This window comes from Ursus americanus, chromosome 9 (assembly GCF_024610735.1).
Source record: "Ursus americanus isolate L20-20 chromosome 9, mUrsAme1.1.p, whole genome shotgun sequence".
NCBI classification, from domain to species: domain Eukaryota; kingdom Metazoa; phylum Chordata; class Mammalia; order Carnivora; family Ursidae; genus Ursus; species Ursus americanus.
The window spans coordinates 40447044-40462216 of record NC_142135.1 but is presented as its reverse complement, the minus strand read 5'-3'; the positions used below and the strand labels follow the sequence as shown (position 1 = coordinate 40462216).

Genomic DNA, 15173 nt, shown 5'->3' with positions numbered 1-15173 from the left:
CAAGCCTCAGAGCACTGGACGTAGAGCTTATTTAAAAAAAAAAAAAAAATTGGGGGTAGGGTACTGCTTTAAGCATTTACTTTTTATAGATAAAAATGTAAGGAAACGGGGCAACCTGGCTGGCTCATTCAGTAGAGCATGTGACTCTTGATCTTGGGGTCATGAGTTTGAGCCCCACACTGAGTACAGATTACTTAAAAAATAAAATAAAATCTTAAAAAAAAAAGAAGGAAATGTTTTGAATTGTGATACAAATTATTACTTATCTATGTTTACTCTTTAAATCACCTTATCTAAAGTTTCTTTTCTTTAAGATTTTATTTTTTTTAATGTTTTATTTAAATTTAATTTAGTTAACATACACTGTATTATTAGTTTCAAGGGTAGAATTTAGTGATTCATCAGATGCATATAACACCCAGTGCTCATTACATCAAGTACCCTCCTTAATGCCCATCACCCAATTACCACATCTCTCCACCCACCTCCCCTTCAGCAACCCTTAGTTTGTCCCCTAGAGTTAAGAGTCTCTTATGGTTTGCCTACCTCTCTGTTTTTATCTTATTTTATTTTTCCTTCCCTTCCCCTATATTCAACTGTTTTGTTTCTTAAATTCCACGTATGAGTGAAATCATACGGTATTTGTCTTTCTGACATATTTCGCTAGTTTCATCCACAAGATTTTCCTTTTAAGTAATCTCTACACCCAATATGGGACTTGAACTCATAACCCCAGATCAAGAGTCACATGCTCTTCCAACCGAGCCAGCCAGGTACCCCTTACCTAAAGTTTTCACTTATGTGGTAACTTTAAAAGGAACACTGATTAGAATAATTTATTTTTACACGAATATCCACCATATCCCTCACAGAGGTATTTTTTAACATTTTATCCTATAGACCCAACTGCAAGTCATTCCTTTAAAGAAAAAAAAAAATTATGCGATCATTACTCTAAGTAATGTCTTTTTGGAAGACTGTCAAAGATACTAAGAGGAAGTGTTAACTTCTTAAACGACGTTTTAAAAAAAAAAATGCATGCTTCTCTATATTATGCTTTTTTTTTTTTTTACCTCAAATAATTTTACATCTGGACTCATCTTTGTATTCTCTTCATCTGGACTTGGAATACTTCTCCCTGGTGGTATAAATTTTAGTTTTTTGAAGGGATTTCCCTGCAACTGACTCGGTGCTGCAGATCGTCTCATATTCAGCAGTACCGACCTAAAAAACACCCAAAACAGAAATCATCCATGAGTATGACAGAATTAACTCCAAACATGAAAATAGCTCATCACTACAACGGTATTTTTAAAAATATAAGAGAATAAACCTGTAAAAAAAAAACCTTAGAAAACAAGTTTCACAGCTAGTGAGACTTTATTTTCATCACAAAGGGTTACTGAAAAGAATCTAAGACTTAAATTGAATGGTGTAAACTTGAGCATATGTATTTTGATAATACCATAGATTAGATACCATTAAACCTCTAGGAGCACGAACGTAAATAAAACAGCCAAGAACCAGCAACAGACCTGCTTTTTTTGGCTTCCAAGTACCGTAAGGGGCAGTTACGCTTCGTGACTTACTTAAGTCGCTCCTTTGACTTTGTGGCCCCGCTAAATGTGCCTACAGACATCGTCTGTTAATTAACCGGCTAATACCGTGCAGGATAATGTTGATTAGTTCTGGTGGAAACAAACCCAAGCACCGCAGACGGAAAGCCGGCAGACCGCTGCGAGACCACTTGCCCACAGTCGCCTCTCCCTGGGACCTTCCCGCCACAAAAGCACTCCTACCGCCAGCCTCCGCACCAGCCACTCCAACAGTGAGGGCGTCCCTCACACTTCGGGTCGCCCTCCCCCGGCCGCTCCACCGCCTTCCTTCCCTCTTCCCCCGGAGGCCTGCTTCGGCGCCTCTCCCCACTCTGTCCCGCACGAGCCAACAGGCTGCCGCAGCCACAAGACTTCCCCTCCAAGGACACACCGGCAAAGATCGACAGAAGCCGCGCGTCCTGCGAGAAAGAATTCAGGGAGACAGAGGACCGCCCCCCTCAACCACCAGAGGAGGTTAAGGCTCCCGCCTCGGCGCAGCCTATAGCGGAGGAGCTAGCCGCGCGTGCGCACTACCTTTCTGCGGCTGCGCCTCGTTCAGCCGGACTCTGATTGGACGACCTTAACTGCGCATGTCTCTTTGCGTTTCCCTTTAAGTATTCGTAGTTTGATTCAGCTTTATGGTTCAATTAAAAAATATTTACTTCGAAAAATATTTGTATGTGTGTATGTATGTATGTATATATATATGTATTTATTGCCTACTGCCACATGCTGTAGGTACTGATACAGACTTCATTTTAGAACAGATGACGCATACTTCTTAAATCTAAGAACATCTACATGGATGTGGTTAGGCAGTTAGAATGGTCTGCATAATAGTATGTGCTTGGAAAAATAGTATGCAAATATGCTTTACCATAAAGCTCTTAAATTATGCAGCATTTTAAGAATGAAGTGACTTTAGCAACATTGTTAATATAGGCCTTTTAAAGTACCTGCACAAATAGGCAAACTAACGTTTTAGAAGTGGTCTGACACCTTTTAATATAGTGACAAGGCAGAGAAATATACAGGTCATAGGCCTTTTACTGTAAAATTACCTCCAGGGGCACCTGGGTGGCTCAGTTGCTTTAGCCTCTGACTCTTGGTTTCAGCTCAGGTCATGATCTCAGAGTCCTGGCCGCCAACTCCCTGTGGGTTCCGTGCTCCGTAGGGAGTCTCCTTCTCCCTCTCTCCGTCCTCCTGCCCCTTACCCCTGCCACTCATGTTCACTCTCTCTTTCTCTCAAATAAATAAATAAATAAAATCTATATTTTAAAAAAGTATCTCCAAACCAGGTCACTGTCTGTATTAGCTGTAAAAATACTCCAGTTTAAACAAAACACTTAGAAATGCATGAATAGGGGCACCTGGGTGACTGAGTCCCTTGAGCATTGGACTCTTGATCTCAGCTCAGGTCTTGATATCAGGGTCCTGAGTTCAAGCCCCACCTTGGGCAGGTTGGGTGTGGAGCCCACTTGAAATCAAGAAAATGTGTGAAAAAAATAATTTTCATAATTTAGCCTGATTTTCAAAAGCCATTAATTCTAGGGGCGCCTGGATGGTTCAGTTGGTTAAGCATCCCACTAATGATTTCAGCTCAGGTCATGATCTCAGGGTGGTGAGATCAAACCCCACAATGGAGGCTCAGCATGGAGTCTGTTTAAGACTCTCTCCTCCCTCTACCCCTCCTCACTTACACTGTCTCTCAAAAAAAAAAAATCCATTTACTCTAAAATATATGTGAAGAACTAGGGAATATTAAATTTTACCAAACAGTGGTAGACTGAGTATCATTTTTTTAAATTTTTTTTTAACTCAGACTCTGATCAGGATCAAGAATCACATGCTGTACCAACTGAGCCAGCCAAGTGCCCTGTATCATTTTTTATATACTAAATTGTTACAATTTTTTGGTCTTTATTTTAGCAAAATTAGTCTTTTAGATAAATATGTTATGAGTTGTATAGCAGCAAACATTAGGGTTAATTTTCTACAATAAAGATAAGAACAGTGGCGCCTGGGTGGCTCAGTCGGTTAAGCATCTACCTTCGGCTCAGGTCCTGATCCCAAGGTCATCTGATCGAGCCCCGCATCAGGCTCCCTGCTCCATGGGGAGCCTGCTTCTCCCTCTCCCTCTGCCTGCTGCTCCCCCTGCTTGAGCTCTTTCTCTGTCAAATAAATAAATAAAATCTTTAAAAAAAAAAAAGATAAGGACAAGCAGCAAAATTATACCTGATGAGTATAATCCAAAAGAAGTACAGTCTTCTTTAGAACACAGCAAATAAAATACTTTTCTTTCAAACAGTAAATTTCAAAAGGTTTATTTGTATTTTATAGGATTTATGGGAGGAGAAATCAATCTCACTTTTAATTCTTTCTAACAAAAATTATCATCATGAAGTACTTATTTTACTTCACTTAATTATTTTCTGATACTAGATAAAGATGGGCTAGGAGAAAAAGATAGGCTAGAAAGTTACCTGTCATTTTAGTCAGAAAGAATACAACTATTTCTCAATACTAATATATCTTATTACATAAATAAATGATTTGTAATTTTCTGCATTTCAATCACAAAGTCTACCATTTGCATCCAATGATAAAGAAGATAAATGAGTAAACTATATAGTGTTAGATAATGAAAAGTGGTAAGGAGAAAAGTAAAGCAGAGATAAGCAGAGATAGACAGTATTGAAATTTTATATAGGGTACCAGGGAAGGCTTCTTTGAAGGTCTTGAAGCAATAATGCACTGAAGGCCAGCAGGAACAGTCAGAAGGTGGTAGCTGAAGCAAAGTGAGCTCAGAGAGTAGTAGATGAAACAGTAGTCAAAGTAGTCAAAGAAATAACAAGGAGGGGTGAAAAACCTGTGGGTGATTGTAAGAACTCCATTTTTTATTCTGAGGCCACTGAAGGGTTTTGAGCTGGGTTAGGAAGCTATTACCATAATTCAGACAAGAGACAATGGTGACTTGGCATCCGAGGTGGAACAGTTAGAGTCTACATATGTTTTGATGACAGAAGTCAGATCAGAAGTAGAGTATGAGAGAAACATAGTAGGGAAGAATGACTCTAAGTCTTTTCGGTCTGAGAAGCTGGAAGCAAAAAATTACACCTCAAGGATACTTAGGAAGCATGAAGCAATGCAGCATAGTGAAGAACATCTTCATTTTTAAAAATTAATTAATTAATTTGAGTGAGAGAGAGCGCTCACATGAGCACAAGTGGGGGTAGGGGCAGAGGGAGAGAACCCCTAAGCAGGACTCCCAACCCGGGGCTTGGGGCTGGGTTCCATATCCCATGAGATCATAACCTGAGCTGAAACCAAGAGTTGGATACTTAACCGAAGGAGGCACCCAGGCATCCCAAGAACATCTTAGGTATTAAAGAAGTAGACAGAAGAACTTAGAATGCAATATTCAGAAATACAATTCAGAAATGCAATTTCCAAGGCAATCTGTAGTCAAGTATGGAAGCACAAAAAATATAACTAGATTCTGAAGATATAGTCTAGTACCACAAACATAAAGGCAAACTTTATAGATAGTATGTTGGGGAGGGGGTCTCCGGTATGCATAACTTTTAAGCAATCTCTCTTCTGTTCCCACCAAGTTGAAAAAATACTCATTGCCTATTTCTCACTTCTCAATCATGCAACAAACACCATTATGGTTTACCTTCCTCCAAATTCACTCCAAAAAAACTGCCATCACAGAAGTTATAAAATCTTTCAAATTGCTAAATTTAGTCATCTTTTCATTTTCACCTTTTGAGATCCTTTTGGAGCATTTGACACTACTTACCACCACCAAACTTCAGGTCTCTTCGGGTGCTTCAAACTCTTCTGAAATGCTTTTTTCTCATTCTGCTCCCAAACAGCTGTCCTTCACTTCTCCCACTAGAAAGTTCTTTCAGAGCAGTAACTGCTTTGTACCAACTTATGCCATCTAATGGCCTAAATAATTTGAGTTATTACAGTATCTGAGAAGTACCTTTTGTATTTGATCCCTCCATTTCCATTATCACTGTCTTAGCTGAGGACATTACTTTTCATTTGGGTCACTGGATCCAAACCTGGCTGATTATCAGAATTCCCCCGGAGGCCTGCTTCGGTGCTGGGTGGCTCAGTTGGTTAAACATCTGCCTCCAGCTGTGGTCATGATCCCAGAGTCTTGGAATCGAGCCCCGAGTCTAGCTCCCTGCTCAGCAGGGAACCTGCCTCTCCCTCTCCACTCCCCCTTCTTGTACGCTATCTCAAATAAGTAAAATATTAAAAAAAAAATTAGTAGGTCCCTGGAACCTGCACTTTTAATGACCTTCCCAGATGATTCCTAAATTTGAAAACCACTGATACACATCAGTGGTTCTCAAACTGTAGGGTACATCAAATTTTAGCAGAATCACATGCAGGGCTTGTTAAAGCACATATTGCTGGGCCCCAACTCCAATGTCTTAGGTCTGGGGTGGTGCCTGAGAATACACATTTCTAACAAATTCCCAGGTGATGCTGAGCTGCTGGTCTGAGGACCACTCTGAAAATCACTGATTCAGACCTTCGCTGTAATTGCTTATTTGCTCTTCGCTCTTTCTGCTCAGGCTCTTCCTTCCCTCTCTAATCCATCCTCACTGCACCAGAGGAGCAGCTGTCTTTCTAAAGCATAAATCTGATTATGATTAATTTATGGAAAACACCTTTCACAGTCACTGGTCAATAGCAGATGCTTATAAAGGTGTGCCAAATTTGAAAATGTCATTCATATTAACAAAAATATTTTATTCTTATGGCTGAGCATAGCAAATAATAAGGCCTTCTGCAATTTAGCCCCAAACACACCTTCCCTCCACTTCCTCTACCCCCCATCCCTATATCCTACACTGGCCAAAGTAGACTACTCACACTATTCCCTGCATATTCATATCATCTACCACCTTATATACAAAAATTATTACCACATGCCCCTAAGTATCCCAGGAATTATTAGAAACCGGACTATCTTCACTTAGAATCATGTTACAAGACCATTATAAAAGTGTCCCCAAACTAAAAATCTCACTAAAATCCACATCAAAAACACTTTAGTAGAGCTACAAATTGGTACTCTATTCCCATAACTTCCACATTATTTCTCAAGCAGGCACTAATTTCCAGGACTTCAGAAATAACAAGTAAAAGTATGTCATGTTTAGTATGCTTTTTTTTCCAGGCAGTAGAGGTCTTCATTTAAAATAATATTGCTCTACACATCAAAAAAGAAAAAAAAATCTAATATGTACTTTATTTAATCTTCAAAACCTAGTGAGGTAGATAAAGGCAGATAGATTTAGGACCAGAGGTTAAAGTTTATTAAAGTTGCACAGCTAGTAGATGATAAAACTGGTTCTCAAATCCAGGCTTTTTGGTGCCAAAGAATTCTAGCCTTTAGCATCATGTCCTATCACAGATTTACTTGGTAAATTTTACTGTCTCAAATGAAAGTAAGCTTTTATAGTAATCCAGTTCCAATTTCTAAAGCAGAGGTTTATCAAACTCTTCAGGATGGAACCCTCTGGCCACATTTTGCTTTGCACTTGAGTTTTGTTTGGCTCAGATGATGATATTAATTGCCACATTTGAAAACTGTTTACACAATAATCCAGATTTTTGGCTTCTCTTTAAAAAGAATCAGAAGCACATCCATTAGCATGGCTACTATTAAAAATTTTTAAAAACTCAGAAAATAACAAGAGGGTGAGGATATGGAGAAATTGGAATCCTTGTTGATAGAAATGGAAAATTGTGCAGGTACATGGAAAACAGTATGGCAGTTCCTAAGAAAATTTAAAAGGAAATTATTTTTTTAAGTCTTTTTTTTTTTTTAGATTTTTAAAATTTATTTATTTGACAGAGAGAGACAGCCAGTGAGACAGGGAACACAAGCAGGGGGAGTGGGAGAGGAAGAAGCAGGCTCATAGCGGAGGAGCCTGATGTGGGGCTCAATCCCAGAACGCCAGGATCATGCCCTAAGCCAAAGGCAGACGCTTAACGACTGCGCCACCCAGGCACCCCTAAAAGGGAATGATTATATGATCCAGCAATCCTACTTCTGCGGATATACCCAAATGAACTAAAAGTAGGGTCTTAAGCAGATTATTTGCACACCTATGTTCTTAGCATTATTTATAAGTTGAAAAGTGGAAGCAACTCAAGTATCCATGAACAAAAAAAAAAAAATGTGGCATATACATACAATGGAATATCATTCAGCCTCTAAAAAGAAGAAAATTTTGACATACTACAAGATGGATGAAATTTGAGGTTATTATACTAAGTCAAATAAGCCAGTGACAAAAGACAAATGCCACTTAGATGATTATCTTGTCAAATTCATATAGACAGAAAGCAGGATGGTGATTTCCAGGGTCTGAAGGAAGAGTGGACTGAGGAGTTGTTAAATGGTATGTAGTTTCAGATTTACAAATGGCAAAAGTCCTGGATATTGGTTATACAACAACGTAAATACACCTAACACTACTAAACTGTACACTAAAAACCAGTTAAGATGATAAATTGTGTTTGACCACAATATTTTTTTTAATTTTAAGATAAAATTTAAAAAGTTTTTTTTAAGAAGTCAGAAGATGCATCAGCATTGGACCTATCAGCCTTCCAAGGTATCAATCAGCCGAAGCTAAAGACTAGTTTCCTTTAACACTGCAGGCAATCAATCTCCAGGGCCACCTGCTTCAACCCTCCTGATTTTCTCCCTGGTACTGAGGCCAAAATGCCAACTTACAACTCTTCTCCAGTGACTGTTCTTCAGCTCATTCTCACATTTCTGTTACTTTCCAGGCCACTGCTAGTAGTTGAGTTTGCATCCTTTTCTCTAGCTTATGAATCTACAGGACCCTTATAAAAATCTTGCTAATTCTTAATCTGCCCTATGAATTTAAAAATAAAAAATCACAAAATTTTTTCACCTTAACTTTATACAAAAACAATTCCAAAGAAGATGTTATTTATGGTCTATCATACAATTCTAATGTCAAGTCTTTTTTTTTATTTAGCTATTTTAAAAATAGCTACTTTAAAAACTCCAGTTTTGAAATGTACTGATTGGATTAGTCAAAAACTCTTGAGTTGTTCCATGTTTATACACTTACCTATTAACTCTACTTAAAAAAAAAAAAAAAAAGTTTGCTTACATGAGTGTTTTCTCCATTACACTGTGATCCTCTAGATGGCAGAAAATCCTTATATTCCCCAGGCTGTCCTCGGGTGTATGATGAACACAGCAGATGCTCAGGAGACATACCCTCATTCTTACATTCTCAGTTTGCAGGTTTTTGTATTTTTATACGAAGCAGTAAGAATAAACTAATGGGACTTGCTACTGTTCCACATACGGATTACTACCTGGAAATATTGTTTTTAAGAAGCACAGCAATATTTCAGAGCATTCCTTTTTTCAGTAATCTCTACACTCAACATGGGGCTCAAATCCATGACCCCAAGATCAAGAATCACATGCTCTTCTAAGCCAGCCAGGCACCCCTCTTTTTTATATTTTTTAAACACTTTATTTCTAAGTAATCTCTACACCCAACATAGGGCTCAAACTCACAAACTCGAGATCAAGAGCCACATGCTCTACTGACTGAGCCAGCCAGATGCCCCTCTTTTCTCTTATTCTTTGTTTTTAAACTTTTTATTTATTTGAGAGAGAGAGAGCGAGAGCACGAGTGGGGTGGAGGGGCAGAGGGACAGGGAGAAGCAGACTCCCTGCTGAGCAGGAAGTCCAATGCAGGCCTTGATCCCAGGACCCTGGGATCATAACCTGAGCCAAAGGCAGCAGCCACCCAGGCACCCCCTTATTCTTATAAAGAAATACGAATCATTCTATCAATGATTTAACTCATTAACTCCTTGTATTATATATTAAATAGAATAAGTTTTATTCCCAAAGGTATTCTCCATTTTCATTAATTTCTAAATACCAGTCAAAACTTTTCCTAAAATGCTTATGTAAAACAAAGTAGTTTTGCAAATAAAACATAGACCCATTCCACCAAAGTACATATAAAATTGATTTTTTTTAAAGATTTTATTTATTTATTTGACAGAGATAGAGACAGCCAGCGAGAGAGGGAACACAAGCAGGGGGAGTGGGAGAGGAAGAAGCAGGCTCATAGCGGAGGAGCCTGATGTGGGGCTCGATCCCAGAACGCCGGGATCATGCCCTGAGCTGAAGGCAGACGCTTAACCGCTGTGCCACCCAGGCGCCCCTAAAATTGATTTTTTAAATATTTACTTTTGAAGGTATGTGGTCTTCCACATAGATCTAAATATATATGACAGCAACCATCCCCCAGTTATCCATCTGGCTCACTTCTGAAATGGCAAAAACAGTGTTAAGCCTTTGGAATTCCACTTCTATATGACAAATTAATTTTGATATTCAATCTCAACAACCTAAGAAGTAGCTTCATACCTCTCAAAGTTATAAAAAAGAAGTAAAGAATTAGAAGCTAGTCATCCTGGTTTTAAATCCTGCTTCTATCACTTTTGAGTCAAGCTCCTCAGCTTTCTCCATCTATAAAATTATGGTATACTTCCTTTGCTAGATTGTTATAAAGACTGAGTGATATATGCATGAAAGGGATAGTCAACATGTTTATCTAAGACTCTTAATTACTGGGACACCTGGGTGGCTCAGTCAGTTGAGCATGTCTTCAGCTTTGGTCATATCTCAGGGTCCTGGGATTGAGCCCCGCATTGGGCTCCCTGCTCAGTGGGGAATCTGCTTCTCTTTCTCCCTCTGTTCCTCCCCCCCCGCCCCCACCCGTGCTCTTGCTCTCTCTCAAATAAATAAGATCTTTAAAAAAAAAAAAAAGACTTAATTACTCAGAACATTTTAAACTTGTCTGGTATTAATTTGCATTCGTTAATAATTTATTACTTTGGCTGGCCTGAATTATTAGGCATTAACCTACGGCAAAGAGCAGAAACAACTCTGAGATTATATTCAACTTAAAGTTAAAAAACAAATCAAGTAATTATGTATCTCTCTCTATATAACTATATGTTATTATTTAAGAAATGCAGTTACGTTATTTAAGAAATGCAGTTACTTTAAAAAACAACTATTTTTCCATGTACTAATAGCAGGCATTAGGAACAAACTTCGATTTCTATCTAACGTGGAAAATGCATCTTCAGAGAGAATGAACTCATTAGGTTTCAGGATTAAGAGAGTTTTAGGTTATCTTGGATTTTTTGAGGCCATTAGTTATGGAAAGATTTCCATTACCTTTTGCTTAAATCAGAATCTTTAGAGTTGAGCTTTTCTTTTCTTTTTTTCTGAGCTTTTCTTTTATGTTTTTTTCCTGAGCTTTTCTTTAAAGTATTTTCCAAACAAACATACTTTGTACTCTCACAAATAGTTTGGCAAAACAGTGATAAAGGGATGGAATGAGATTCATACATTCCTTTGTTGTTTAAGAACGCTATTTTTGGGGGGCGCCTGGGTAGCGCAGTCGTTAAGCGTCTGCCTTCGGCTCAGGGCGTGTTCCCGGCGTTCCGGGATCGAGTCCCACATCAGGCTCCTCGGCTAGGAGCCTGCTTCTTCCTCTCCCACTCTCCCTGCTTGTGTTCCCTCTCTCACTGGCTGTCTCTCTGTCACATAAATAAATAAAAAAATCTTTAAAAAAAAAAAAAGAACTCTATTTTTTTTGCCACTTATATAGGCTAAGTGTGTTAAGATACTTCTCGGGGAAAATATGATTATTTTCTCAAAGTTATAAACTTCATTTCTGTACATAAAGTCCAGATTTTATTAGATGTTTCTGATTCTCAAAAGACCATTATTAGGCTATTCTCATTTAGGCTTTATAAAATTGCATAATAAAATAGCATAAGTAGGTATAAAGCTGAAACACAAAGGACGTACATATTTCTTTCTTTTTCCCCCCTACATATTTCTTTCAAATGTAAAGAAGAGTGTCATGTTTCTTTTGGTATAGCCAAGAGATTTCCAAAACTGTATACTAGGGCACCCTAGTAAATTAACACAGATGCCACATGGTATTTAAAGATTTTAAGAGAAACATATCTGTTAGCACAAACTACTAGCTCAAGGTACTTTACATTTTTTATATTAGGTAACACTAAATTTTTTTATGACAGTATATCTTTGCAAAACCAGGTCTTTAATAGTTGTGATAAAAAGTACTGTGGGAAAAGCACAGTGGAAGAGAAAATGATACTGATGGGTGTCCAAGCTGATTCCAAGGTTTAAGAAGTTGGCAGTGTCAGCAGTTACTCATGGTTATGGCAGAAATTCTTATTAAGTTGTTTGGACCCAACTGTTAATAAATAAGTATTAGGTAATTCTTTTGGCTTAGATGTGCTATGAAAAAGTTACTGCAACACTAAAGGGCACCATGAGCTGAGAATATATTGGGGGCATCTGTGGCATAGGCAAAAATACACTAAAACCAAAGTCACTTCATTGTTCATTTTCTACCTAAGAAATTCTGTAAATAGTTATATATGAAAGGGAAAAAATATATACAAATATACATACAAAGTTTGGATTTTTATTGAAATCTTGTGTTAGGTATCAAACAAAATCTGCTTTCTTCAGATAAAAATATTCTCTCAGATGTCTCCAGGTAACTGCTAAGTCTAAGTTGGTCCTTTAATGTCTTATTTTATTTTTATCATCCTCATGAAATGTTCATATACGCTCAGGATGTTCCCAAAAGAATTTTTATCGTGTAAAGGATCGTACGTGACGACCTCTACCACTGCCTCCACTAACAAACTTTCCTCTTGAGCCTCCACTGCCGCTATTTGCACTTGCCCAGGAAGGTCCAAGGCCCCCACGACCTCTGGAAGCACGGTCACGAGGACTTGGGCGGTAGCCTACAAAAGAAAGAATACAGTTTTTAGTCATACATCCTTTCCTTTCCCACTACAGAAATAGTAATCTATAAAACTGAACTCAAATTAAGACAGGAATTACTCTTTGCTCCTTTAAAATCCATGTGCAGGTTCTGTAAATGTGGTGAATACTGCTGAATTATCCACTTGAAAAAGGTAAATTGTATGATATGTGAGCATTATATCTCAAATAAAACTGCTGTAAAAAAGAAAATGCATTTGAAACTAAAAGCTACTTCTGGTCAGAAGAGATCCGGACTTGATATAGTAGTGGTTTAGGAAAAACAGGTTACACGCCTACACACACAAGACAATATTGTAAACAAAAACAGAATATATTGTATGAAGATATCTCTATTATTAAAATACTTTGGTCAAAAAGTACCTTAAGGATTGGCTTTCATTACTGAAATATAAAAACAGAGCATGGGACACCTGGATGGCCCAGTCAGTTAGGTGTCCAACTCTTGGTTTCAGCTCAGGTCATGATCTCACAGTCCTGGGACTGAGCCCTGCATTGGGATCCGTGCTCAGTACAGAGTCAGCTTGAGATTCTCTCTCCCTTTCCCTTTACCCCTCCTGTTCATGCTCTCTCTCTCTTCCAAATAAATAAATAAATAAATAAATAAATAAATAAATAAATAAATAAATAAATAAAATCTTTTAAGATTACGAAAAACACTGTGAAACTGCTCAGATTACACACATAGTTCAGAATCCAGAATTTTGATTATTCCTACAGGAAATATACATTGGGCATTCATTTGCAGATATAAAATTAAATTGCCTTTAGAATAATAAGTCTACATTCTAAAATATTCCCTCCAAGAATGAGAGTATATGATACCCGACAATTTGAAAAGGAGGATTCACCTCCCTCTCTCGGCAATATCAACCAGGAAGAACGTATACCTGTAGAACTAAGTGGCCGTAATGGTGGAAGAGGGCCCCTGTTAAAGTTGCTCTGGCCTCCTCGACTTTCATTGTAAGTTCCTCGAGGAGTATTCTGAGCACTCCAACTGGAGCCTCTTGTTCCCTCCCGACGACTGTAGTTTCCTAAACACAGATACCACAATCAAAATCTACTACTTCAGTTGGATTAAAAAAGATACGACACTTGGGGTACCTGGGTGACTCAGTTAAGCATCTGCTTTTGGCTCAGGTCATGACCTTAGGGCCCTGGGATGGAGTTCCACATTTAATTTAAAGTATAATTCCTACAAGTACATTCAGGTAGTTTCTAAAATCTGAAGCATTTTTTAAATAGGAATAATGTTTAATAAATCTAAGAAGCAAAAAAATATCATGCAGTAAGAGCAGCCACCTTTAACAATCAATAAAACAAATTCTGTGTTTTTTTGTTATATTCTATAACAGCAGCTTTAAAAAGAAAAAAGATTTGTGTTTAAAGCTCTGCTGTGCAGTGGTCTCCCTAGTTCCCATATGGAGGGTGGCATTTTGAAATAGGTATGACACAGGTGTACACAAGGTTGGAAATGGAATTCATTAACAGATAAAATCTTGAAGCAATTTAAAACGGATTAAATGGGGGTGCCTGGCTGGCTCAGCCAGTAAAGTATGCAACTCTTGATCTTGGGTAGTGGGTTTGAGCCCCATGTTGGGTGTAGAGATTTACTTAAAAATAAAATCTAAAAAAAAACAACAACATACTGATTAGATATAACATCAAGAAGCAAGTAGATGAGAGACTCAAAGGTGAACTACACAAAAGAATTCTAAGAGGGGCGCCTGGGTGGTTCAGTCGGTTAATCATCTGCCTTTAGCTCAGGTCATGATTCCAGGGTCCTGGGATCAAGCCCCATGTCAGGCTCCCTGCTTGGCAGGCAGCCTGCTTTCTCTACCCCCTGCTCATGCTCTCTCTCTCTCTCACTACCCCTTTCTCTCTCAAATAAATAAATAAAATCTTAAAAAAAAAAGAATCCTAAAGAAATTGTTGGTAAGCAGAACTGTATAGATACTACTCAGAATGTACAGATACTACTCAGAAAGGATAAACACAATTCCCAATGTGAAAAGGAAAGTAATTAGCCAACTGACTTCTTTTAAACTTATCACTAAACAGGCAATTAATTAAACATTAACTTAAAAAAGATTTTTTCTATCCAATAAAGGACTCTACAAATAGTTACCACTGGACTAAGGTAGAAACTTAACTGTAGTAACTAAAAAATACTTTATGTGAATCACTTACAACTAAATCACTTCTATTCAATATTCTAATATTCCAATACTCCAACCCATTAGAAAATATACATTAAGTAGTCACCTTTTGAAGCAGGTGGTGTGAAAAACCTATTCTGACTGTGAAAAGCACCCCGTCCTCCTCGATTGCCTGAAAATCCACCACGAGAAGAAATTTTCTGTGATACTTTGAGTGGCCGTTTGGGTGGGGGTATTCCATCTTGAGGGACCACTTCTTTACTCTCAGCCGCAACAAAGTCATCCACATGCATAGATGGTGGTCTGCTTGTGTTCTGTTTCCTCTGACGAAAGATATCATGGGGTCGTATACCCTGTCCAAATCCTCCCCTGCCCCTTCCTCTTGGTGGTGGCACAACATGAGCTCGTTTGGCAGGTTCAATGTATTCAGATTTCCCACTATTAAAACAAAAACACTCCATGAATGCTTTTTCC

At 38.2% G+C, this 15173-nt stretch overlaps 2 protein-coding genes across 10 annotated transcripts in view; both read right to left on the bottom strand.

Annotated features, from left to right (window-relative positions):
- The window catches only part of RAD54B (RAD54 homolog B), a 95288-nt gene extending 83246 nt beyond the window's left edge, over positions 1-12042 (bottom strand). The window contains exons 1-2 of one of the 8 annotated variants that reach the window (XM_045805948.2): positions 5590-12042; positions 1074-1224 (exon numbers count right to left, since the gene is read on the bottom strand). In XM_045805948.2, the coding sequence (XP_045661904.1) occupies positions 1074-1208 (135 nt within the window). In that variant the 5' untranslated portion in view covers positions 1209-1224; positions 5590-12042. The other 7 variants (XM_045805947.2, XM_045805950.2, XM_045805944.2 and 4 more) reach the window with 7 other exon arrangements.
- A 110-nt stretch (positions 12043-12152) lies between these two features.
- The window catches only part of VIRMA (vir like m6A methyltransferase associated), a 60891-nt gene continuing 57870 nt past the window's right edge, over positions 12153-15173 (bottom strand). For both annotated transcript variants that reach the window (XM_045805942.1, XM_045805943.1), the window contains 3 exons: positions 14806-15137; positions 13431-13574; positions 12153-12500 (listed from right to left, as the gene is read on the bottom strand). In XM_045805942.1, the coding sequence (XP_045661898.1) occupies positions 12346-12500; positions 13431-13574; positions 14806-15137 (631 nt within the window). In that variant the 3' untranslated portion in view covers positions 12153-12345. The remainder of the gene's footprint in view (positions 12501-13430; positions 13575-14805; positions 15138-15173) is intronic.